The following is a 25,630-nucleotide window of genomic DNA, read 5'->3' as shown; positions in this document are numbered from 1 at the left end:
GGCTGCAGCGCAGGGTGGTTTGGCAAAACCATTGGCTGGCGGGCACAGCGCACGGGTCACTTCTCCCGTCACTGATCTCTGGCTGAAGCAGCGGTTGGGTGGTTTGGGTGGGATTTGTTTGAAGATGATTTGAGACAAAGGCTGCCAGGGGTTACTGTGGTAGACACTGTAGCTTATTTCAACGCGTCTCCCGCGTGCGTTTTTCATTGTCGTCGTTGATTTTGCTAGAAGCTTCCCATAGTCGAACTGTTGCCATTGCGTCTCCGTAGTGTACAATCACAGGCAAAAAGCCAAAAGAAGCCCACAACCACCCCGCCGAAGATAAGCAGACCGATAAGATAAGTAAGCAACAGCTCAGCGTCAGCGTTTGATCCATCAGATCCACAGCAGCCTTTTTCTCTCTCTTTTCCTTCCGACTGGCGCACCATCGCGCCGCTGGCCGCAACGACGACGCCCAACGCATCGCCCAGCCCATCTCTACATATCTGCGGACAGTCGACCTACACTAGCAGCTCGTCTTTCGGGTGCTTGTTTCTCCGACGCACGAGCGACGCCCAGCCCACATTGGCATTGAACCGAGGCTCTCATCAGACGGCGGTACCCACATCATCGCCATCACTATCGACGACATTGAGCCCAGCACATCACCCTTCTCCTCGCTTCCCTTCCCCGCCCGGGAAGCCTGATGGACGACGCCAACGGCTCGCTCAAGCCGCGCCCCGGCTCAGCCGGTGCCGGCGTCAACGGCTCTCTCAGCAAGTCCCCTCTCAACGGCTATGCCGTGCACAAGAGCACGCGGACAAAGCCTAAGGGGCCGGGGTTCTTCGCCCGCAGTTTCAGCATCATCGCTCGGTAAGCCCCTCTTTCCCTCTCTATGCCAGACAATGATTCTGACATTGTAGCCTCCTAACCTGGTACATCCTCCTAACCCTCCTCTTCCGCTGTCCTGCCTCGCCGGCCGACCTCACTGAGACCTCGCCCCCACTTTGCGCGCCCTACTTCCACCTGCGCTCGCTCCTCGCCCCGCATATCGAGCCATATTACACAACGTACGCGGCCCCCCACATCGCCGCCATCCAGCCGTACTACGAGCAGATCGACCGCACGGTGCTCACGCCCGCCTGGACGCTCGCCAAACGCCACGGCGCGCCGAGATTGCAGCAGGCTCAAGCCTTTGGGCAGGAGCAGTGGGATCGGCATGTTGGACCGCAGGTCATGAAAGTGAGGAAGGTCGCGCAAAGAGAGTATGAAGATAGGCTCAAGCCGCATGTGGAGGGCGTTGTTACGAGGGTAGCACCGTATGTTGAGCTTGCGAAGGGGAATGCCCTCGACACATATCACGAGGTGGTTGTGCCTTTGTACCAGACGGTCCAGCCGCATATCGTGCAGGGCTACAAGGTGGCGGCGCAGTTTACGCGAGGCACGGTCGTGCCGGGTTTTGTGTGGGGATGGAATAGGACGTGGGTGTTCTTGGAGGGGACGGTGTGGCCGCATGTGCGGGCGGTGTATGTTGGGAGTGTGGAGCCGCAGTTGGTGAAGATTGGAAAGAGACTTGGAAGGTATAGTTCGGGGAATAACGTTAACGGGAAGAAGTCGGTACCTGCTAGACCTGCGTCCGAGATGAGGTGGGTGGTCCTGGAAGTGTGGCGCTGAGGCTGTGCTGACGGGGAAATAGTTCCTCTGCGAGCAAGACCGTTTCGGCGTTTCTGAAGCCGAGTTCGTCGGTTGCATTGACTAGCTCGACCACGACCATCCCGACGTCCTCGACTAGCGGCGAGACTACGTCGTCCGAGAAACCGCGGCCCTCCCGCGTCCGCAGCATCGAGCACATCCCCCCGCCGGAAGTCGACGAGAAGCTGGAGAGTACTGATCCAGTTCGACGCACCGCTCGCGAAATCGTCGCCGCAGATTTGAAAGATTGGCAAGAGCGCTACACCAAGGCGATTGACGAGGGCGCTGCTGAAATTGAAGAGCGTGTCAAGGAGATCACCAAGCGCATGATTCGGCGCAATGCGCGTGTAATGGGTGTGTCGCTGCTCAAGGATCTCAAGACGACGACGGAAAAGGAGCTCACTGCTCTGCGGCCGGCCATTCTCGAAATCATCCGCGGCGTAAAGGAATCAGGAGCTGCGCCTGATTCAGCGCAAGACCCCGTAATCCAAGTAATCCGCCGCGCCGGCACCGCCATCAAGACCAAAGCTCAAGATGTGCGCGTCTGGCGCGAGAACTACGAGTCCGAAATGCAAGCGGCCATCACCAAGGCCGCCGAAACGCACTTCGCCATCCTCGAGCACATCCGGGACCTGGCCCTCCAGAAAATCGGCATGAAATGGGCCTGGATGGACGGCGTCACCTACAAGGACTGGGCAAAGTACCATTTGCTGAAGACGAGGTTTGACGAGTGGAAGGCGGATCTGGAGAAGATGATTGTTACACATCCTAGTTTGGAGGCTGCGCAAATCGAGGGGGCGGGGGTTGAGGACGAGGCGATGGAGATTGCTGCTGCCGCGGCGAAGGAGTTGGCTAGTGTGAAGGCGGCAGCGTTGTGGAAGTTGGAACGGGGCGATGTGAGTGGGGAGTGGGATGTTGAGGTGTTGGTGAGGAGGGAAGAGGAGGAAGAACGGGCGAGGGCTGAAGCTGAGGCTGCCGCGAGGGCTGCTGAGGAGGCTGCGAAAGCCCAGGAAGCAGAGACGGCTGAGGTTAAGCAGGGTACTTCGGAGGCAGAAAAGCCACTTGATTTGGAGGAGAGGTTGATTGAGTCGGATGAGGCGGTTGCAACAGAGCCTGTCCCCCAAGCTACTACCCCTGAAGTCCAGCCGGAGGCTGAGTCAGCTCCCGAGCCTGAGTCCTCCGAGGCCCCTGAACCGGAACCGGAACCCGAAGTCGCAGAAATGGCCTCCAGCGCCATCTTCGAAACCCCCGTCATAGCTGCCAACACATCCGATGTTAACGAGCCCATCGCCCAGGAGCCATCCGAGCTCCCTGTCGAGGATCAGACCTCCGAGCAGACGTCTTTTGAAGAAGAGCAAGAAACCCAACAAGAGCGAGACGAGTCCGACCACCCCTCCTCCTTCGAGCCCTATGCGACCAAACTAACCCGCGTCCCTTTCGGCGCCGCAGCCCAGCACGTCCCTCCTACTAGGCAGAAGATCATTCTTGATGATGAGTCTTCCGACTCCTCTGATTCGGACTCCGACGATGAAAGAGAACACTCCAAAATGAAGAAGAACAACAATCAACCTGAGGATATTGAGGCACTTCTTTCCTCACTACGCGCCTCCCTAACCAAGTCTTATTCATCAGCACTCTCCCGCGCCAGCGCCCAATACGATCAAGCCATGAGCATGATCTCCTCACTCAAGGCTCAAGACTCCCGTACGAAGGGGTACGAGGCCGATGCAGTGCTGGCGTCAATTACCAAGGCGTATAGCGCCGCCATGGAAGCTGCTAGCGCGAAGATGGAAGAGGTGTTGAAGCTTGTGCCAGAGGACGCGACAAAGCTGGAGGAGGTTGTAAGCAGGGTGGGGGAGATGGCTGGCAAGGTTAGCATATTGCCTATTAAGGAGGAAAAGGAGGAGTTGTGATAGGTACAGAACTGCGGGGAGAAAGAGGTGGAAATAATGATGATGATGAGGAAAAAAAAATAAAATGGCAGGTCCAGTGCTCCGAACCGAAAGCTAAGAAGGAAGAAAGTATGAGAACGACGGTTGGTTCATTGGGTGGGTGAGTGGATGGCGTGGTTTCTTCATAATTTTGAGGGATGGATGGATGGTTATTGTTATCTGATGCGAACGAATGGCTGGCTGACTCATTTTTTATTTTTATTTTTCCTGTTGCTTGTATCATCATCGTCATCAGATATATCGTAGACGTATCATGCATATACCCTATCTTATGGGAAGTATTTTGCGTTGAACTCTTGCGTATGCTCCATGTTCCTGGTTTTATGTGTCTGCTCGGTGTGTAAAGGCGTACAGCATGACATTGGGAACTAACTGTGCGGTGTATGTTGTTATATCAGCTGTCTGGAATTATGTCTGAAAAGGAGAGAGAAAACGACAGTCATGGCCAAGATAACAACTTTAGTCAGTATTGAGATGGTTCCAATCAAGAGAGGTATCCAAAAATGTACATTAGGCCCTACATGTATCCATACCGCCAATCCGATTCATCATGAGCTTCATCAACTGGAATATCAACTACCCTCCCCAAACCAAGTCAACTCCTCCATGGGCCCTGACCAAACTCTCCCTGACCCAAGCCAAGCCCATAACCAGATATCCTCACCCCATTCATCCCCTCAACCAACTCCCCCTCATCTTCATATTCCCCCGGGCCATAACCCCACGATCGTTGCGAGCGCAAACTAGCCCCCCTTTTTCGACTCCAATCCCGGGCCGCCTTCCTCTTTATCATCATATTCCTCCTCCTCCTCCTCCTCCTCCTTCTCCTTCTCCTCCTCTTCGTCAAAATACCCGGTGCTCATCCTCGATCGTTGGCTTGCCCTCCGCGTAACCCACGACCGACCCGACGCTGTCCGCGACAAATTCGTCACTGTAGTGCGTCCGCCGACTGTGCTTACGGAGCGCTGGCTCTCTCGTCTCCCAAGCTCGCCGGCATAACAATACCCCGAGCCGCGGATGCCGGTGCTCAAGACGCTAACGCGCTTGCCTTTAGAAGACCAGATCACCTCCCCCGGTGCCGTTCCATCCTCACGTGAGGGCAGACGGATCTCGCGAGCACAAAGAGTTTCACCAATGTCACGGATAAGAACCTCCATCGGACATATATACGCCACCCTCTTCCTCGCAGAAAACGCTAAGATATGTCCCGCTAGCGCATGCCCTTCCTTTTTATTATCCTCGTCGGGGTATGGCAAGCGGGAAATAACCCACGCCCCACTATCTCCCGGTACACCCATCGGTAGGGGTGACCTTTTGATCGAGTGCCCGGGTCCGGAGCGGAATTTGCCGACTGAAGGGGGAGAGAACGGCACGCCAGCGATTTGGTACGTATGACTGGGCGTTACCCGGCCAAAGATCTTGAGGGAGGTGAGAGTTGGTAAGATGACACCCGTTTGAATACCGGAGGTGCGGGCCATGCATTGGACTTGTAACCCCGGCAACAATAAAGTCGGGACGATAGACGTAGGGGAAATCCATCCCCCCTCACCCTCAGCACCCTCTTCGTCTTCATCGGGAAAGTTGGCTGATGGGATGGTATTCCCGCTCATCATCCTTCGCTCGTCGAACTTGAATAAGGCCCAATCAATTTCATGTACAAAGCCGAGTTCGTCTGTCCGCCGCCGGATACCACTACTCGCGTACATCGTCCCCAGCATGCACGTATCCAAGTGATCCTCATCCTGCGTCTCTGCGCAGGGGTAAAACCCCTCCGGCATGTCATCTAACGCGGGCTGCGTGATGATATACCCGTCACCACAGCCGGGCTCAATACCTGGTATATCTCCCGGCTCACTGAACTGCGATTCTTCGTCGTCTTCGTCTTCGTCGTCAGGTACGTCTTCAGAAGACCCGTCTGACGGGTCGGAGTACGAGCTAGTGATGGCCGATTCGGAGATATCGTCGGATTCCGAGTCAGAGAACTCGCATGCGTAGTAGGCGTCTTCGACGCTGCTGTTATCGCCTTCTGATTCAGTCTGGTAGCGGCAGTGCGTTTCGTACCATGCCGCCAGGTCCTGGACTTCTTCGTGCGCCATGCTGCGAGGTGTATTCTCAGTAGCAGCAGCAGCAGCAGCAGCGGCAGCGGCAGCGCTCCGGACGACTTGTTCGGGATCATCGAGCATATGGTGTACCGTCATGCCATATTGCTTTCCATCGACGACAATCAACCCGCCTAAACTCACAGGCGGCAGGTGTCGATCCCCTATCCAGGCTCCAATACTCGCCCCATTGGTAGGATGCTCCTGATAATCCGGATTTGCCGCCCCAATCTCTTCCGGATTATCCCTCTCATCCTCCTCACCGTCGCCAGAGCCAGACATACTCCTCGTTGGTACAACGTCCTTCCTCGACCTAACAACCTGCCCACGACAAACCTTCAATCCGATCCCCGACTCCCCGTCAAACACCCCGCCCAACTTCTTCCGCAGTATCGCCTTGACCTTGCTCACGGAGGTACACACCACCAGCACGGTAGGGCGCGTCTTCTGCGGGGACTCGCCGATGGACTCGAGGGAGATTTCGACTGACTCGGGGTGCTTGCGGTAGAAGGTGCGGAGGGCGGAGTTGATTTGGGGCATGAGGACTTTGTTCCAGTGGTCGACGACGTCAGGGGGGAGGGTGACGTGCGGGTAGAGGCGGAGTTTGGGTTTGGGCGTGACTGGAGTTGGGTCGGAGACTGAAGGGTTAGCGTCAAGTTGGTTGTAACGGATCGTTGAGGGGAGCTTACTTTTCTGAACCTGGGCCTCGCCCCCCCTCGCAGCCCTCTCCCACATCGCCTCCCTTTCCTTCTCCTTCGCCGCCTTCGACGAGCTCACATCGGCAGCCGGCACACTCTCACTCTCTACTGGCATCCTCTCCTCCCCAAGCTCAGCACCCAACCTCTCCTCCAACGCATTGACTCCATCCAAAATACAGCACGCCTCCAAATACCTGCTCGCCCGCGCCTGCGCCTTCCGCACAATCTCCTCCGTACTTCCCGCAGCCCCCATCAACTCCTGATCCACTGCCCTCCAACACGTCTGCACGGCCTTCATATACAGTGTGCCACACCGGATAGCCAGCTGATCTAACAATGCCTCAGACACAGGCGACTGCGGGTGCGTCACCAGATTCTCCAGCTTCGTCCACAGCCCAACAGAAAGCAACACCATAGCCAGCGAATACAAATCGAAAATCTTGGACCCCGCCTTCTCGGCCAGCGGTGACGCGGCACTATTCCTCGGATCGAGTGGATGCCTATACAGCGAGTATTCCTCCCCGGCCTCCTCCCCGGGGGCATGCGGATCCCAGAATAGATCAAACCCTGACAGCAGCGGACGCCGGATGTCCACCTCCCCCTGGGTAATTCCACTCACTTCGGGGTCCGTCCCGACCGCATTGCAGAATGAGATATTCTCTGTCACCAGAGCGCAGTGCGTCACGCCCCGATCGTGAAGATCAAAGAGTGTATTGGCCAAGTTAGCAGCAAGTCGGAACTTCGCCTCCAGCCGGGGCTCAAAATCCGGTCGGGCAAGGAGATCGGCTAGAGTGCACATGTTATTGAGTGGGTGCTGAGTCAGGTGCTCGAAGGTGACGGCGTGAAAGGTCCTAGGAAACTGGTACACCAGGCCGAAGCGGGAGCTGTCCAGGTCTTCGAAGTACCCGAGCATTCGGGGTAGGCCGGTCCAGGAGCCGGGGGCACGCTGTGGCTCGGCTTGGAGGGCAGCAGAGATCTTTTCGAAGCGATTCATTGGCGGGGGAATGCCGGTTTTGGTGTAGATATCGTCGAAGTAGGCGTACTCGAGCAGCAGCGGGGCATGGGCCTGGGCGCTGGTGCTGCCGATCTTGCGCATCAACTCCGCAAAGGCGTCGCGTTTCATGATGACGATTTCGCGTACACGTTCGCCGTGCTCGACGGGTTCGGTCATGGGCTCCGCCTGGATCAAGCGCAGGGGCGTGAGCGTCTTAGGATCAATAACCTGAGGCGTTTTGATCCTAGTCGACTCGAACGGACGCATTTCTTCCAGCGAAGGCAGCGGTTTTTCGAGCCTAGCCCTCGCTGCCGCCGACGACACCGCAAACGACGACCTCGTCCTCGACAAATCATACAGCGTATCAATGCTCGTTGTCAAATCTCGTATCAAATCCTCAAACTTATTCCTATCCCACACCACCATTCGAATCTTCTCTCCCTTTCTCTGCGTTCCTCCAGAAACCTGCTCATGCCGCTTATTCCACAACTGTTCCGCTTCGGCCAGGATATCCCTTATGGTGGTCATGATACTGCCCACGACCTCGCTCAGCCCAGCCTTGGACAAAGACGAGTCGATGAGCACCTCGGCCGAGGCCGAGGCCGCCTGGTTCGGGTCAGACCATTCCAGACCCCAGGTAACAAGGCGGTCCTTTTGGATGCGCAGCTTGCGGTGCAAGGCCTGAATTTCGGGGTCGGAATCGGCATGGGGGGCGGGTTCTTGGGTGAGGAAGTCGGATTTGCGTTTGGTGTCGTTGTAGAGCCGGCTTAAACGGCGCTGGAAGGGGACCCCGCGGGTGTAGGACTCCATGGTGCTCGGTTGACTTGGGGATAAATGTTTAGAGGGCGTAGCGCATGCTGAAGGAGATGCTAAGAGGGGAGAAGAGAGTTTGCACTACTTCCACCGATCGCTCGGCCACAGTGGCAGCCACGTAATGCACGGTAGGGGCTCAATAACGTCTCTAGCTCGATAAAACCAAGCCGTACTGAGTAATGCAGATTATCCGACGTCATCAACCGGACCAGAGCAACTTAGGTATAGATGCAGCTAGTGTCCAGACACTAAACACCTCCCCTCCAAAACGCCGAATAAAGAGGGAGGTGGAGTGGATAAGCGTTAATGAACAAGAGACCCAACAGCTAACCAGCGCACTCAACACCCCAACAGGCGACTCCAGTGTTGTCAGTCAGCAGTTGGAGTCCAGGATTGCGCAGCCTCATCCACCTGGCACCTGCTGATCCCTCCAGCATCACTGTGCCCGAAACCGAAGAATCTTGCGACACGTCCAATTGGAATCCTCGCCACTACCAGGATGGTCGGAGACAAAAAAATAAGGATGTCGAGGTGGCCCAACAGACGTATGGTCCGCCGCTGCGTCGTTATTTCGGTGCCTGCTGCGAGTCTGAGTAGAGTGCTCACCAACTCTTTGGGGCTAGGAGGTTCCCGAGCAGCACAACAGAAGTGACAGCAACAAGTTCCAGTTTCGGCTCACTCTCTTCCAGGGTACCCTGACAGTCGTACGAAGTCCCTGTGAAACCACGCTCTCACAAAATCTTGACTTCACTCCCTGCTTCCCCCCTCTCTCTATCTCTCGTTCTCTTTCTCTCGTGTCTGCGCGCTGCGCTGCGTCGCAGCGCAGCCATCGGATGGAGTTGAGGGGCAGTGGGACCGCGGCAGGCGGCAGGGAGGTGGGGTGTGCCAGTGGAGACGTGCTGTGGGCGGCCAATCGGGCTGTCGAGAAACCTGCTGCCTGGTGGCCCTGCAGCCAATCGTCGGGCGGCTGCTTGCTCCTTTTGGTGGGTGCCTTCTGTGAGTGACACATCACGTGATGAACAAAGTCTGATAGGCTGCTTGCATCGGAGTGGGTGGGTATAATATTCGGGGCGATCGGGTCCGGACACCCATGGGCGGAGCCGGCCCGTGGTGGCGAGGTTGAGCTGGGACAAGAGTTGGGGACGAAAAGAACAAAAAAAAAAAGAGAGATAGAGAAAGGAACAAGAGAATATGATTCTGGCTTCCATCTACAACACATAAGATAGGTCAAATTACCTAGCGTATTATAATTAATCAATCATCAACCTCAATATAGGTGTCCATGGACCGTTGTCAACTCAGTAACACTCAGCGACCAAGATTCAAGAGAAAATATTACCCATTCTAGAACCATGCAGATCGCTGCATCCTGCGGGTGCCTGACACACCATGCGTGAGGCTCTTCCAGAATCTCGCAAACGACAGATATGGAAATTCAATATGCAGAACAAGCAATATAACATATCCAAACATCAAGGACGATGGACAGTGGACACTGGACAACTCACAATCGCTCCAGAAGGGATGGGCACTAATTTCCCTCAGCTATGCAGTCAAGACGACGCACTGGATGCGCTGCGGTGGTCGCGTCGCGCCTTTTTGACGGCTTCGCCCGCCAGCCTCGCAAGTTCGGCCACGAAGTCATCAATCATGCGCATGTGTACCATCTCGTCACGCGCCAGCCGGCGCTTGCGCATGTCCTGGATCAGCTGCGGGACCCAGTTGAGCAGCTCCAGGTCGCCGTCGACGTGGGCGTGCATCGGATTATAGATGATGTTGCAAAAGATAGTCCAGACCGCCGAGATGGGGTAGATGACGGCCATCCTGAAAAGGTAAAACTTAGCTGGCTACAGAATGCAGACAGAGTGACAGACTATCGTGGAAGACTCACCAGAACACCTCGCCCATCAAATTCTGGACGATGGCCTTGATGAAAAACAACGTCGACCGACTAGCCTCAACTGCCAACGCCATGCTCGAGCCAACGCCCTCCGGCATCTCAAACGGCTTGTCAGTCGACCACGAGCTACACCGCCCAGTGGCCGCGTGGATGGCTGCTATTAGACGATGATACTCCACATACACCATGACCCTCTCCATGTGTCGCAGCTCGCTCATAGACGTAGGCTGGTCGTGCCGCAGCGAGAGCCACGGCCGGAAGGTCGGTGGTACCGCCAAACGCCAGGCCTCAAGCTCGTCGTCCAGCTCGCGGATGTCGCGGATCAGTTCCGCGTCCGATTTGCGGAGCGCGCGGGCCGAGTACAGTAGCTGGTAGGTCTTGGACTTGAGCATGTCCAAGCGCAGGTCGCCAGGGAAGAGGGGCACGGCTGTGTCGTTAAGGAGTGCAGCATCTGCCTCCTGCATGTCTTCCTCGAGGTATTTGGCTTCCACGTAGCCGTGGGGCAGTGTTAAATCGCAGTCGTCGTCGTTGATGGACGGCGGCTGGCCAGTGCGCAGCGAGATCTCCTTGTCGCAGGAGTAGAGCATCCAGAACATCTTGCGCAGCTGATTGTCGTAGCGCCAGTCGAGGCTGGGCGGGCTCTTTGGTAGGGGGACCACGATGGTGTGGCCGCCGAGAGTGAACAGCATGCGGCAGGCAAGTGAATTATAGACGGCTGCCTTTTGCAGCTGCCCAAGCATCAGATGGTACAGGGCCTGGGTTATGAGCTTTCTTGGGTATCCACTGGAGGAGTTCGGTTGCTTTAACTTACTAGAAGGAAGCACGTCTGCAATCCGACCAGCGTCGTCTCTTGCAGCACCTGTGCCAGCAGGCACTGTGCCTTCACAGCGCATTCCTCGCCATCAAGGATTGGCAGAGACGGCGGGTACTTGTGGTGGATGGCCAGAAGGGCCAGAAAGGCAAAAATGCATGCCTTGGCAGTGGCCCACTCCTGTAAACAGGCCGTCTGGGGATTATAGGCCACCTCAATGGTCTGCTGGAAGAGGACAGCGTCGATGACTGGCCAAATGCGCTTGAAGGGCGTGGCAGAATACATGCAAAGAGCCTCTTCGATTGCCTTTCTGTCTGGCAGGTCTAGGTTCGGCTGGGCTGCCGTTCCACACAACATGGATGGGTGGAGATGATGCCGCTGGAGAATCGACTCTGCGGCCTCACAAACAGCCTTGAAAGGCGCCGGATCGCCAGTCCTTGAGGCAATCCACATCCGTCCCTCCCACGACAGGAACGGCATGCCGTTATGCAGGCTGATCTCGCCAAGATGGCGCCCGGCAAAGTGAAGCCTCCCTAAGAGAGGCGCCGGCCTGCCACGGGGAGGGGGAGGAGCAACGACAGCGTTTCTTTTCCTCCGCTTCGTGGAGATGGGCCGGTTCCAAGTGCACTCCATGTTATGGTGATAGCACCAGTCGCAGGCCGGCCCAGGCCTCTCGCGGTCGCATTGTATCTGTCAGCAGATGTCAGCGGAGTCGGGTTTGGAAGAATCAAGAGAGCGAGGATTCGAGCTCTCGGGAATCCGAGCATCGTCGACTCCGAGTAGAATCAGGTCTCGCTCTACTGTACCTTTCGGCGAGCGCAGGCATCACATGCCCGCTTCTTCATCGGGCGCTCCATGTTACCGATACAGGCACTTGCTACACCAATAGAATGCCTCGTTTCATGTGTCGTTGGGCGGCATCATCGCGACAGATCGGGACCAGGTCACCTGTCACCGATGGCCTGCCGCGCCGGTCCGACGTCGTGCCGCACGCTGTCGGTCGAGATATCGTACTCGTAAGGATACGGTACAAGCAGCGCAAGATTTCTGGCAATTAAATTCTAAATAGAGAGATCACAATCTCCTCATAGAGAAGGAATGCACGCTGACTGGTCTTTCCTAGAGTTGTTGCCCGTCGCCTTCGGTATATGCGCTTAGTCAGCGGGGCGTCGTCAATTGCGGGCCAATCAGACTATTCCGCTTATGTAAGCGGAAGGATTCGGTGCAGACGGTCTGCTCCGCCTCCACTACATGAGGTCGTGTTCCCGTTTGACAGCTTCTCTCTGCCTTTCCGCATCCTTCAGGACAAGGAATCACAGGCGCTGGCCGCAACACACGAAAACTACAAGGCCATTGGTATGCTTTCTCAGAGAATTCTCTGCTCTTGGCCAGAATGGCCGAGGTCTATTTATTGCCCGTCCGTCGGGCAGAGTTGACGGCGAGGTGGTCACGGCTGCGCTTGAAGCTGGTTGACTCTTGAGCTCCCTCAACATCAGCCATGTCCTCTCCGGCCTCATCCTTCCACCTCGACACCAGCGAGCTCAAGGCCGATCTGAACATCGCCAGTCTCGGCCTCGAACCCCGCCGATTGGGTGTTAGCTGGAAGGACCTGACCGTGACCGCCGACGCCACCAACGCCACTATTCATAACAACTTCTTCTCACAGTACAACATCTTCCAAAAGCTGCGCGACTCCCGCCGCAAGCCGCCCGTCAAAACCATACTCGACAACTCCCATGGCTGTGTCAAGCCAGGTGAGATGCTCTTGGTGTTAGGCCGCCCCGGCTCAGGCTGCACGACGCTTCTCAGCGTGCTGGCCAACCGCCGCCGGGGCTGCGCCAGCGTCACGGGCGACGTCTGGTACGGGTCTATGTCGGCTGCTGAGGCTGAGCAATACCGCGGGCAGATTGTTATGAACACGGAAGAGGAGCTGTTTTTCCCATCTCTAACAGTTACCCAAACAATTGACTTTGCCACGAGGCTGAAGGTGCCAGCCAACGAAGGGGTCTCGCAGGAGGAGCTGCGTCAGAAGATGCAGGACTTTCTGCTAAAGTCCATGGGAATGAGCCACACGCGTAATACAAAGCTCGGGAACGAGTTTATTCGGGGTGTGTCTGGCGGCGAGAGGAAGCGCGTATCTATCATCGAGTGCCTGTCCACGCGTGGGGCAGTCTTCTGTTGGGATAACAGCACTCGCGGGTTGGATGCGAGCACGTATGTCTAACACCAAGTAGTCTCCTGAGTTTGTTCCCCTGCTAACCCCAACAGAGCCCTCGAATGGGCCAAAGCTATCCGCACCTTAACCGACACGCTCGGCCTGGCCACGATCGCAACGCTCTACCAGGCCGGCAACGCCATTTACCACCTCTTTGACAAAGTCCTTCTCCTCGATGGCGGCAAGCAGATCTTCTACGGCCCCATCAAGGATGCCCGCCCGTTCATGGAAAGCCTAGGCTTCGCCTGCCAGGAGGGCGCCAACGTGGCCGACTTTTTGACGGGCGTGACTGTCCCGACTGAGCGCCGGATCCGGCCAGGTTACGAGCTCACCTTTCCGAGGACTGCTGAAGAGGTCAAGGAGGCGTACGAGAAGTCGTCCATCTATGGGCGCATGCGCAGAGAGTGCGATTATCCTTTTACCGAAGAGGCCAGAGAGAACACAGCGCGCTTCAAGCAGACTGTAGCCGCCGAGAAGCACACCCAGCTCCCTCGCGACAGCCCCCTGACCGTCAGCTTCACCGAACAAGTCAAGGCCTGCGTCATGCGCCAATACCAAATCGTTTGGGGCGACAAGACAAGCTTTCTTGTCAAGCAGCTCTTCACCATCATGCAAGCGCTAGTCATGGGCTCGCTGTTTTACAACGCGCCAGACAACTCAAGCGGACTGTTTGGCAAGAGCGGTGCGCTGTTCTTCTCCTTGCTGTACAACGCCTTGCTGTCCATGACTGAGGTGTCGAATTCGTTCAGTGGCCGATCGATCCTAATCAAGCATCGGTACTTTGCGCTGCACCATCCGGCTGCGTTTTGTGTCGCCCAAATTGCGGCCGATATTCCGCTGGTATTCTTCCAGATCTCGGTCTTTTCCGTGATTATGTACTTCCTGGTTGGTCTTGAGGCCAGCGCGGGCGTCTTCTTTACGTATTGGCTCATCCTGGCCGTAACGACGGTGTGCATGACGGCGCTATTTCGGGCCATCGGCGCGTCCTTTTCGGCATTCGATGGTGCTGCGAAGATGGCTGGTTTGACAATTACTTCGGCCATGATGTACACGGGATATATGGTCCAGAAGCCGCAGATGCATCCGTGGTTTGTGTGGATTTACTGGATTAATCCGCTGGCGTATGCGTTTGACGCGTTGCTGTCGAATGAGTTCCATGGGAAGATAATTCCGTGTGTTGGGAACAACTTGGTCCCCAACGGGCCCGGCTATTCGGACGCAGCGCGTCAGTCGTGCGCTGGCGTCCCAGGAGCAGTTCAGGGGCAGACTTTTCTCACCGGCGACCAGTATCTGGCTGCTTTGACCTACAGCCACACCCACATCTGGCGCAATGTTGGCATCATCGTCGCCTTCTGGGCTCTCTTCGTCATCTGGACTGTCATTTCGACCAGCAGATGGCGCGCCCCGACCGAAGGAGGCTCGACTCTCCTTATCCCCCGGGAATGCTCCAAACCCCTCAAACAGGACGAAGAAGCCCCAGCTGAGAAGAGCCCAATTACCCACTCACGTGCTCAACTCACCAGTCACAACCAACTCCTTCGCACAACCTCCCTCCTCACCTTCCAATCCCTCTCTTACATCCTTAAATCCCCTCACGGTGATGGCGACCTCACTCTCCTGTCCAACATCCAAGGCTGGGTCAAGCCGGGCATGCTCGGCGCCCTAATGGGCGCGTCCGGTGCCGGCAAAACCACGCTTCTTGACGTCCTCGCGCAGCGCAAAACCGACGGCGTCGTCACCGGCTCTATTCTGGTTGATGGTCGGCCATTGCCACTGGCGTTTGCGCGTTCGGCAGGGTACTGCGAACAGTTGGACGTGCATGAGCCGTGGGTAACGGTTAGGGAGGCGCTGGAGTTCTCTGCGCTGACGAGGCAGGGTAGGAATGTGTCGCGGAAGGAGAAGTTAGAGTATGTGGAGAGAGTGATTGAGCTTCTTGAACTTCAGGATCTGGCAGACACTCTGATCGGGACGCCAGGAAACGGGTTGAGTGTCGAGCAGAGGAAGAGAGTCACAATCGGGGTCGAGCTGGTCGCAAAGCCAAGTATCGTGCTGTTTTTGGACGAGCCAACATCCGGCTTGGACGGGCAGGCAGCGTATAACACGGTGCGGTTTCTTCGGAAACTGGCGGATGCGGGACAGGCGGTGCTGGTGACGATTCATCAGCCTTCAGCGCAAGTTTTTGGGCTGTTTGATGCGCTTTTGTTGTTGGCGCCAGGGGGGAGGACAGCGTTCTTTGGGGAGATGGGACCGAATGGGTCCCGGGTGAGGGACTACTTCGCCCGATACGGCGCCCCGTGTCCTGAGGATGCTAATCTGGCAGAGCATATCATTGACGTTGTGTCTGGCCGCCCGCCTTCCCAAGGCAAGGACTGGGCTGAGACCTGGCTCTCCTCCCCCGAGCACGCAGCCGTCACACGCGAACTTGACACTCTCATCGCCACCGCAGCCGCCAAGCCACCCCAACCCCTCCCCGACGATTCCCATGAGTATGCCCTCCCCCTCTGGGAGCAAATCAAGCTCGTCACGTCCCGTACTTCACTTTCGTTGTACCGTAACACCCCCCACCTGAACAACAAACTCATGATGCACCTCGTTTGCGCGCTCTTCAATGGGTTCACTTTCTTCCAGATCGGCGACTCCCTTTCTGACCTCCAGCTCCGCGTCTTTTCGGTGTTTAATTTCGTATTTGTGGCTCCCGGTGTGATCAACCAGATGCAGCCTCTTTTCTTGCAACGCCGTGCGCTATTCGAGGGGAGGGAGCATAAGTCAAGGATGTACTCTACGATAGCGTTTGTGACAGCCGTGATAGTGGCTGAAATCCCGTACCTCATTCTCTGTGGCGTGGTGTACTTCACGGCATGGTACTTTACCGCTGGCTTCCCCATCTCCCCTTCTCGATCTCTCGCGACCCTGCTCACAATGCTTCTGTTTGAACTAGTTTACACTGGGATAGGACAGTTTGAGGCAGCTGCTGCGCCGAACGAACTCTTTGCTGCTCTAACAAACCCTGTCGTATTGGGTTTACTCATTTCATTTTGTGGAGTGCTAGTTCCCTATGCGCAGATGGCTTCTTTTTGGAAACATTGGATGTACTGGATTAACCCGTTTACGTATCTCGTTGGTGCGATGATGGTGTTTGGGCTGTGGAAGCAGGAGGTTATGTGTAAACCCGAAGAGCTGGCGGTTTTGAAGGCACCTGGGAATTTGACGTGTGGGGAGTATTTGGCAGGCTATCTCAAGGGCATGGGAACTGGCGCCAGACTGTTGGATCCAGACGCTGTTGGGGAGTGTCGGGTGTGTGCGGTTAAGAGTGGGAGTGTTTACCTTAAGGGGTTGAATTTGAGGGGTTTGGGGGATGGTTGGAGGAATGTGGGTGTGGCGGGGGTGTTTGTGGTTAGTTCGTGGGTTTTGGTGTATGTGTTTATATGGTTGAGGGTAAGGAGGAGGGGATGAGCTGTCATTTTTTTTCTTTGGGGCTATGTTGCTTGCTTTTGATTGGAATTCTGTAAAGCTGATGCAATGGACTTACTCTACTCCTTAACATACTCTCAGTTTGCCACGCTGCATTCCAGAACGTCACGACTGCTCAGTCCAATGTGTCCTGAGCAGCATCCCGTGTGCAGCTCGAGTTTGTAATTGGTCTCACTCGCGCCCTTGAAGCCATCGTCCAACCTCTTAATGGCTAGCTTACCCTCCCTATTCAAGCTTCAGGATCTGATATTCACCTTGGACTCCTCTTGATGTACTGTAGGTAACCTTTGATAGAGCGGATGCTGTATCCGTCGCCAAGAACACAAGAGGTCAAGACAAGCTCGCCAAGGCCCAACGGCGTCAGGCCAAGCCGACGAACGCTGGCGGTCTTACGCTAGCTCGATCTTCAGACGTGGGGGGCCCCCTGTTCATAGTCTCAGTTCTGCCATTTGAGGCTCAATGATTAATCCCATCCGCAAGTCAGAAGCCACAATCTGAGTCTGATTCAAGGAAATGAAGTCAATTCGAACAAGCAGCCAACAGAAACAACAATAACAACAAGAACTCAGATCAACGCCTTGCTATCACAATTCTACTCCTTTACCGTCGGGGTCAAAACCAATCTCTTCCCCTTAACCTCCTCAGAGTCCCAAACCGCCGGCAACTCTTCCAACCCCACAGTAACCACCTCCTCTGGCCTTTCCATCCGGCTCACACACTCCAATAACCCTCCAATCTCCCTCTTCACTTCGCCCTTCCCCCACGCTCCCATCCCCGACCCCGTGATCCTGATCGGTCTGGCGTTCAACAACTTGCTAGGCAGCATAATCTCTTCCTCACCAGCTAGATCCCCGACGTGAATGTATTGTAGTTCCTTTCCGGCTTCGATTTGCGCGGTGGAGAGGGCACCGATGGCAGCGCGGCCGCCGACAAAGTCGAGGATTATGTCTATTGGGCCGACTTCCTTGGGCAAGACAAATGGATCAGTTAGCAAAACACGTCCATCTAGTCCCGTGACTTGATCCAGAGTCTCTTGCTTGCGCGAAGCTCCGATTATACTTGAAGCGCCGAGATCTTTTGCCACGTGCACAGCAGCCCTCCCGCTAAGGCTGGTGACCCCCATGACCAGGACCCTCGCCCCCTGCACAGAATTGGGCAGAGCCCTGCACTTCAATGCCATCCACGAACTCCCCACCGGATTCGTCCATGCTGCGACTGCTACTGGATCTACCCCCCTCGGCAGCTTCACCGCCGCTTGCTTTTCAACGTTAACCTCCTCAGCCCAGAGTTTGGCTGCAAGAGGGGTAACGTAGTAAGTGTCGCCCGTGTTTTGATCCAAAACGACCCCGTCTAGGGAGGGGTCGTAAGGCAGGGTGGCACCCTTGGAGGAGGGGTGCAGACCTAAAGCGCGGCCGCGGACGACAGGGGGGATGGAGGTGGCGAGGACGTGGGCGCGGATTTGGGATTCGGTCGGGGCAGGCAGGCCGGGAGAAGTAGCATTGAAAACCGGGGGCTGGCCCCAGGCGGTGATGGAGGCGGTCTTCATCTTATGTTGGGATGATTTGTGGAAGTATTTTGAGGTTAGGGTTCGGAAAGACTGGTTGAGTGACAATGGTGTTGTTCGCGTTGGACGAGTTGAGAGAGAGTTGACTCTGATTGTTCTGAGGGACCAATTGACAGGTGAAGGGTGCATGTCGGCAGCTTATATCCTCGCTCTCGCCTTGCCAACACACGACAACTTCCCATAAACTGTTTATTTAGCATTCGAGACTGATGTTGAGAGCTTGCGCGTCATCTCGGCCTCACTTTTCAACATCTAACGCCGCTTATATGCACGTATCAAAGGATCATGGCCGGGAGCAGCAGCAGTGTGGCACGGCCCCTGAGCGGCAGCTCTCCCAATCACTCCCCTCGGTAATCACACCTTGGAGGAGAAGAAATCCGCTGAGTCAGCAGATTAAAGAGCATCCTTCGTAGTTAGATCCATGGTCCGCTTACTGAGCGGATCTTAATGTTAACCAGCAGCAGCAAAAGCAAGCCGCAACATCAGAGACGACATCAAGTGCTAGGAATCAAATTTAACAAAGTATCCAACACTGAACAAACTCCTCTGGCTTAATTGACAAATAATCAATTAGACTGTTCAAACATTTGTTATGCGTGCTCCAACTTCTTCCTGGTCCCTTCGTTACCGTTGGGTGAGGGTCACAGGTTCAAAGACTTGATCTGGACCTTCACACGCTTAGTCAGCGGACCTATTCCCGCTCTGACAGGTTCGGGGGAGGGCAGCGTCACCCATGATGTGGGGAACTTGTGCTCACAAACCGAGACGTCAACCTGTCGGTCCACACAAATCTCGACGAAGGAAGATGCAGTATGCCTATTCTTATGCACTCGGTACTTGGCAAAGTCCGAGTCCTATTGCGAGGCCGAGCCCCATGGAATCGGGAGAGAGAGAATACCGGAAAATCCAACCTCAACAAGCAGGGTACTTGTACCTGGCTGTAATGACTGGACGTCTTGATGGTCAATTGGCACTTCGACAAGTGTGTGTCAAGTCAATCAACCACACCAAGCACCAAAGGCTCAAACTGCCCATGAGTGACGCCCCAACTTCATCTCACCATCATTATCGCTACCAAGTCGTTCAACTTCGATCCCATAGCCACCAAGCAAGGTCGAGACCGAAGCCAGCAATTTAGTTCGTTAGCTAAATGTAGTTATTTTTGTAGGCACGCGTCCAAGTCCATACATAAAGCAAGTCCGTAAGTCATGTCGTGTAGAGCAAGCAACAAAAGATTTCGTTAATAATCCATTCATCACTTTTCCATACCATTTCATTACCCCCTTTCCTTAGGTTCCTTTTGTCGAGTCCCAGTGAAAACAAGAAGAGATTAAACATATTCCTCAGTGAGATCAGCAGTCGAAGCAGGACAACAAGCCATGTGAGGGTAGTACTCGGCGGCATAGCAAAGTGTCGTGTCGTAGCTCGTAACTCCTTAAAATCGGTTCAATGTTCTCGATACCACACGACGGTTAAGGTGGGTCGTCGGCCTTGTATAAGTTGTTCGTGGATCGCTGTCACTGGTCGACACAGACCACAGCAGGTTAAATGTCATTGTACGCCAGAATACTCGGGCTCTCATCCCCAGCAACCAGCCACGTCCACACCGCTGACGGCGTGTAGCTCGTAGTCAGGGAGTACGACCGACCATAGTCGGCACGCTCAAATACAGTCGGGTCCTGGGCCTTCAGGCGCGCCACATTCTCTGGGACGGCGACGGCCAGGAAGTGGTCGCGCTTTTCGCCGCGAGCGAGGGTTCTGTCACACACTTGTTAGCCTCACTTACTCTGTGAAAAAAAGAGGGAGAAGAGAGGACGCACAATGCATTCCCAAAGATCCCATGGCACAAACACGGCTCCTTCTTAAGCAGCCCCTGCTGCCAAATGCATTCCCTGCCCCTCTCCACTGCCGCATCAATCTTATCGTGCAGGTTCGGGAAAAACTCTCTCAGGCTCAAAAGCGACGTCACAAACCCCGGCGCTCCATGGCAGAACTGCACCAGCCCCTTCCCGCCCCCCAGACTCGCCGCCTCCTCGGAACTAGGCCAATTCCCATCCTCCCTTTGCATCTCCAGCAACCGGGACAAGGTATCCTCAAGTCTGGGCGCCAGCTCAGGCGACGTTAGAACCAACTGCGTCACAATCCCGATATCTCCGTGTGCTGCCCCCAAATACCTCTTTCCCCGCCACTTCCAGTTGGGTGCATTCCCCAGCATGGCATTTTCAACCTCCACAATCGCAGGCCCAATCAGATCATCACAGCCGGACACCCACGTACGCACCATACGTAGCAGGTAGAGCGTACCGGCGCGGCCGTAAAGCAGTTCATCAGGATATTCGGAGACCGCATCCATGATTTGCATGACGCTCCTCACGAACGTCTTTACATTTTGTCGATCGGTGTCGGAATCCTCCCCAGCGAACACAGAGCACCTCACAGCCTCATAAGCCAACCTTTCATCCCCAATCCCACACCCATGCGACCCCAGACGGAGGTTATGCCCCCGCGAGGCGGGTGTGGAACCGATGTATGCGCGGGCCCAGTCCTTCACGGTACGTCCGGCGATGGTGAGCTCGGGTTTGCGTGAGGAGACTTGCAGCAGGAGGTAGGCGATGCCGGTTGGGCCGCTCCACAGGCCGTGGAGGAATTCCGAGGGGTAGCGGTTGCGCGGGGGAAAGTTGGAGATTATGTCTTCGAGGGCGTTGGTTAGGTAGGTGAGGGTTGATGTGGGGGAGAGAGTCAGGAGGGGGGAGGTTTGGGGGAGGTAGCGGTGGGGCATGGTGACAGTCTACTGTGGCTTGACTGGATCTTGACGAGGGTCCGTTGGGATGACTCGTCGACGGGTCGATTGACTGGGCTGGACTCGATGAGGTGTCAGGTTTTGTGGGACAATTCGATCGGGCAGCTTGCGACTAGTCGGTCGTCGACCAGATCGGGTTTGTCGCTTTCAAGTTGATTCGCAACGGCCGACTCGGGTTAGTTAGTCCAGGCTAGTGACGCGCTGTCGTCGTTGGCTAGGTTGCATGCGTCCTAATGTAAACGCCGGTGCTGGAGCAAATGGTGAGTGAATGGAAGAAGCAGCGTCGGATTGACGTTTGGTTCAGAACTTCAGGTGTTCAGGTTTGGAATTGTTGTTGGGTGAAGAAACAGTTCGCTGCGAAATTACAAAGGTTAACCTGAAGGTGGGAATTTAGAAATTGGGAAATGAACCGAATCCGCTGGATCTTTCCGCTCCTTCCACTTGCGAGTTCGCTGCCGGGACCGATCGGAATAAGGCCAGCTCTCTGTCGTCATGACATCTGCAGCGGGACAAAAGTGGGGCTGCACGGGCTTGGCGCTGCGGGGCGCCTTGAAAGGGAGCCACTCATGCCCCACCATTTTCGGACAAGTGGGGCCGTGGTCCGACGACCACCCGCTCATGCCGGCCCACTCGGGACCGGTGCCCTCCTACAATCTCACTTCAATACCTTGCTGTCTTGAAAAGGTCTCAGATTTTCCATTTTTCAGATGGCTGCCTGAATTACTTTCTACTGCCCCTTCTTCGCCTTCTCGGCTAGTTCCTGAGCCTTCCGCGCCTTCTCCTGGATCACCTTGCGCAGGTCATCCTTGGTCTCCTGCATCAGCTTCGTTGCTTCGTCTGAGTGCTTTTCCAATGCTGTGGACAAGGCCTTCAGATCCTCGCGCAGCTTGCGCTTTGTATTCTCGTCAACGTCCTCAAACGGGTCGACTTTGTGCCAGAGCGAGGGCTGGCTGCCCACAGCAGCCGAGATGCCCTTCTGTGCTAGACTCCCCCCTGATGACTTCGCTTTTTCCACAGCTTTCCTGACATATTCCTCGACCTTTGAAACATCGGTACCCTCTCCAAGACTTTTCACTTGCTCCCACAACCCCGCCACATTCCCCTCCTTCAACGCATCCACATTCTCCATAATCATATCCCTCACCCGCGGCGCCTTATCGAGATACGGTTGGGCCTGTTTCATCCCCTTTTCCCAAGTCTCATCCCCAATCATCTTCAACTGCTGCATCTTCTCCTCAACCAGCTTGCGGACTTTGTCCGCACTCTCCATTGACACCCCACTCACGGCAATCTCGTTCACCTGCTGCCACGTCTCATCCACAAGCTTTTTCGCGTCCGGCCCGTACAGCGCCGCCTTCTCTGCCATCTGCCTCAATGGCTCGCCGACCCATTCCTTTACCTGTGGATGCCGCTCTACCACATCCTGTGCTACATCCCCCGACAAATTGGCCACTTTTTTCCCTAGCTCCGCCAGCGCATCCCATGCCCGGGCCGCTGTCTCGAAACTAAAACTTCCCTCCCTCGCAATGGACTGAAATTCCCCCCACGTCTCCCTCACCAGTTTATCCACCTCCTCCCCGTGCTTCTCTCTCACCGCATTCAAATCCCTAAAAGCGCTATCCACGTATGCCCTGCCTCCAGGAACCCACGACACATAGGAGTAGCAGATTTGTTTGAGGGTAGAAGCCGCTTCGTCGGTAGACGGGGTTTTGGACTTGATCATGGTGGAGACTTGTTGGTATTTAACGTCGGCGTCGCGCGCTAGGCGGTTAATGCGGCGGGTCATTTTGCCTGAGGGGGTTAGGAGCCAGATGCAGTAGAGTGTTGTTGCTCCGGCGGCACCGCCTAGGAGGGCAATCGTGAAGGGGGAAAGTTGGGACTCGGTGGTTGTTGAGGATGACTGGAACCGGCGGGTAGGCAGGTGCAGAAGCCGTGAGGCTTGAGATGGAATTCTGCGAGTGATGCGTGAGGTGAGCATGGTGAGTGCCCAACTTATTGAACCTGACTTTAAGCTCAATGGGATTGAGTTTTCCAAATAGCAACGTTAAGAGGTAGAATGAAGACAATCACACATAGCTGCACAATTGCAGCGAGCTATTCCCTTGAAGTTGTAGCTACCACAGTTGTGCCCCTGGGTGTACCGACGCCTGCATTACTCCCCGTTACCCATGACGTCATGCCCGGCTAAGTCGATGATGATGTCATGGCCAACCTAGAATCTCCTACCGAGCCTTCGGCTACCTGCGGCTCTATCAATTTGGCAGCTCAATGTGTGAGGTGAGATAAGGCCCGGAGCAGAACTCGGAGGGGAGGAGTTCTGTTGAAATTTGGTAGGGTAACGGGTTTTGTTTCCTTCTGGGGTACAATGAAAAGTCGTCTGGCGCATGGTGCTTTAGGGCTTGACAAGAGTCGAAACAACAAACCGTTAAGCTTCCCCTTTCCAGCCCAAACAACCTTGGGTCACTTCATGTTCGACCCATTATCCTTGGTACCCGTTTCTTTCATACAGCCATCCATTTTTCTTACAGGCCGAAGGATCTTTTGGCTCCTTGGTGGTTTGTGGGTCTCAGGTCTTCATTAGTTCTCCTTAACACATCCCGGCTTTCTCTTCGTCTTCTGTAGGCCAGGCCCTTCTGCATAGGTAACCTATTTGCTGGAGTTGTATCTTCGCTCAAAGACCCTTAAAAGATCTCCGATTTGCCCAATTCGCCCATGATCTTACCCATTAACTTCGCTCACCCTCTTGATCCTCATGAGTCCTCCTCCCATTCTTCATTATCACCTTCTTGCAATAGTTCCCCGCGCACAGGTCCGGCTTTCCCTGGTATCCCCGATCAGGGAGTTGACATGGTCTTCCCTTGCGGACGTCGCGGCAGTAGAGGGTGTGGGAGTATTCTGTGCATGCCGCAGCAGAAGTTGATGAAGATGGGGATGCACATAGTATAGTGATATTCATCGTTAGGGGCCTCTCTTGCTTAGAGGAGATGCTTTTTATTGTCTTTATTTAGCAAGAATGTAGTGTGCGATGTGCATATTGAAATAGGGGCAAATCTAGTGGGTGAACTGGGCATGGAAGACTGAACCTTTGGACTCAGCCCCTGGTGTTAGAATGGGTGTAATGCATCACCAGACCTCCCCACCTGCACTGCAACTACCTAACCTGTGCCATCTGGACACTCCTTCCCAAACCTTTCCCACATAACAACCTCAATCCGATCCGCCCGGAGCCTTCAACCTAGCCTCCAACATCACCTCCCCTCCTCCCTCTCCCCCCCACACCTTCACAAGCTCCAACCCTGCCTCCCTAAACAACTCCCGAAACTCCCCTAACGTCCTCTCCCTCCCTCCCAGAATCATCATCCCCATATCCATCCAGTACAGGTCTGTTGGCCCGTGTACTTCGACTCGATCTGGCATCACCAGGCCGCACACAATGAGCCTTGAGTCAGGGGCCATAGCCAGAGCTTGGTTCCGCAGAATGGTGATGCAGGCCGGAGAGGGAAAGTCGTGGAGGAGGTGGCGGAGAAAGTAGATGTGGGCGTCTTTACAAACAAAGGGTTAGTTCGGATTGGGATGGCCTGAGAACACTATGAAGGGCATAGATATGGCTGATGTTGTATCGTTTGGCAAGGTATTAGAGGGGGTTAACTTACGCTTGACCGGCTGCTCCGTAAAAGCATCATACACCATTGTCTCGACCTCCTCCGGTAGCCTGTCCCTCTCAACAACCTTCACAACCGACTCCAAATCCTGTAACACCCCTCTCATCCCCCCGAAACCCCCACACTCCTCGGCAATCACCCTCAACGCTTGCCCCTTTCCCCCGCCTACATCCACAATAAAAGCCCTCTCCTTAACCCCCTCCTTTCCTATCACATCTTCCTTCACTTTCTTAAAGGGGAATATGCCTCTGAATTGCGTATTCTCAGCCATAACCCTCATAGTCACATCAAACGCCTTCCTCAGCACCGCATCCCCATCCAGTCCCTCATAGAACGATTTCCCTTCCACTCCGTGGGCATATGCCCAGGGTGTTTTGAGTAGGTTGTCGATATCCTCTGGGGAATGCGTCGCAACGTACGAGGGCAGCATGGACCAAGTGCGGGCAAAAGACATGCCCATGGGCGGGTTGGATCCTAAGTTTGAGGGTTGGAACGCTTGAGTCAGGGCGTTTGCACGGAAGGTGAGGGGATCAGGGCCTTGGTTTACTAGGCCTTGAACTGCTAGCAATCGCAGGGGGCGGAGTATGACGGAAACATCGCAATTGGCACGACGAGCAAGCTCAGCAGCCGAAATGAACTTGTCATCGTCGTCCCCGGAGTCCGGAGATACCCCCGGCAAAGCCTGTAACGCCCCCAGCCGGATAAGGATATTCAGCGCTGCCATGGTGGAAGTGTTCTCGATGAAACGAGCGGAGATGTCATAGGGGTATTCGATGGCTGCACGAAGGCGGTTGAGGCGGAGGAGGATTTGGGCGTGTTGGGCGGGGGAGCCGTCAAAGGATTCTAGCGCTGTGACAAGGGATTTTGCTTGTTGTAGGGCCAGCGAGGGGTCAGAAGGCATTTGGACGATGTGTTTTGAAGAAAGCAGAGCTCTTGTTGGTGATGGAGCTAGAGTTGACTTGAAGGGGCCTCAGTTCGAG

General features: G+C 55.3%; 8 protein-coding genes across 8 annotated transcripts; 2 read left to right on the top strand and 6 right to left on the bottom strand.

Annotated features, from left to right (window-relative positions):
- Positions 1-685: 685 nt before the first annotated feature.
- CTHT_0040070 (uncharacterized protein) lies at positions 686-3,584 on the top strand (the record flags this gene model as incomplete). Its single annotated transcript, XM_006694354.1, has 3 exons — positions 686-852; positions 903-1,625; positions 1,676-3,584. 3 exons carry the CDS (start codon positions 686-688, stop codon positions 3,582-3,584), a joined length of 2,799 nt encoding a protein of 932 aa, XP_006694417.1.
- A 782-nt stretch (positions 3,585-4,366) lies between these two features.
- CTHT_0040060 (uncharacterized protein) lies at positions 4,367-8,224 on the bottom strand (the record flags this gene model as incomplete). The annotated part of the gene is made up of 1 exon (XM_006694353.1): positions 4,367-8,224. The coding sequence occupies one exon, from the start codon at positions 8,222-8,224 to the stop codon at positions 4,367-4,369; it is 3,858 nt and encodes a 1,285-aa protein (XP_006694416.1).
- Positions 8,225-9,780: 1,556 nt separating this feature from the next.
- On the bottom strand, positions 9,781-11,571 carry CTHT_0040050 (uncharacterized protein; the record flags this gene model as incomplete). The annotated part of the gene is made up of 3 exons (XM_006694352.1): positions 9,781-10,051; positions 10,119-10,882; positions 10,939-11,571. The coding sequence occupies 3 exons, from the start codon at positions 11,569-11,571 to the stop codon at positions 9,781-9,783; spliced, it is 1,668 nt and encodes a 555-aa protein (XP_006694415.1).
- An 865-nt stretch (positions 11,572-12,436) lies between these two features.
- On the top strand, positions 12,437-17,087 carry CTHT_0040040 (ATPase-like protein; the record flags this gene model as incomplete). The annotated part of the gene is made up of 3 exons (XM_006694351.1): positions 12,437-13,152; positions 13,207-16,447; positions 16,905-17,087. The coding sequence occupies 3 exons, from the start codon at positions 12,437-12,439 to the stop codon at positions 17,085-17,087; spliced, it is 4,140 nt and encodes a 1,379-aa protein (XP_006694414.1).
- A 129-nt stretch (positions 17,088-17,216) lies between these two features.
- Positions 17,217-18,170, bottom strand: CTHT_0040030 (uncharacterized protein; the record flags this gene model as incomplete). Its single annotated transcript, XM_006694350.1, has 1 exon — positions 17,217-18,170. The coding sequence occupies one exon, from the start codon at positions 18,168-18,170 to the stop codon at positions 17,217-17,219; it is 954 nt and encodes a 317-aa protein (XP_006694413.1).
- Positions 18,171-19,732: 1,562 nt separating this feature from the next.
- Positions 19,733-20,967, bottom strand: CTHT_0040020 (uncharacterized protein; the record flags this gene model as incomplete). The annotated part of the gene is made up of 2 exons (XM_006694349.1): positions 19,733-19,946; positions 20,009-20,967. 2 exons carry the CDS (start codon positions 20,965-20,967, stop codon positions 19,733-19,735), a joined length of 1,173 nt encoding a protein of 390 aa, XP_006694412.1.
- Positions 20,968-21,715: 748 nt separating this feature from the next.
- Positions 21,716-22,966, bottom strand: CTHT_0040010 (uncharacterized protein; the record flags this gene model as incomplete). Its single annotated transcript, XM_006694348.1, has 1 exon — positions 21,716-22,966. One exon carries the CDS (start codon positions 22,964-22,966, stop codon positions 21,716-21,718), a length of 1,251 nt encoding a protein of 416 aa, XP_006694411.1.
- Positions 22,967-24,195: 1,229 nt separating this feature from the next.
- On the bottom strand, positions 24,196-25,551 carry CTHT_0040000 (O-methyltransferase-like protein; the record flags this gene model as incomplete). Its single annotated transcript, XM_006694347.1, has 2 exons — positions 24,196-24,530; positions 24,642-25,551. The coding sequence occupies 2 exons, from the start codon at positions 25,549-25,551 to the stop codon at positions 24,196-24,198; spliced, it is 1,245 nt and encodes a 414-aa protein (XP_006694410.1).
- Positions 25,552-25,630: the final 79 nt, after the last annotated feature.

This window comes from Thermochaetoides thermophila, assembly GCF_000221225.1.
Source record: "Thermochaetoides thermophila DSM 1495 unplaced genomic scaffold scf7180000011817, whole genome shotgun sequence".
NCBI classification, from domain to species: domain Eukaryota; kingdom Fungi; phylum Ascomycota; class Sordariomycetes; order Sordariales; family Chaetomiaceae; genus Thermochaetoides; species Thermochaetoides thermophila.
The sequence above is the reverse complement of the archived record's forward strand: the minus strand, read 5'-3'. Positions and strand labels throughout refer to the sequence as shown.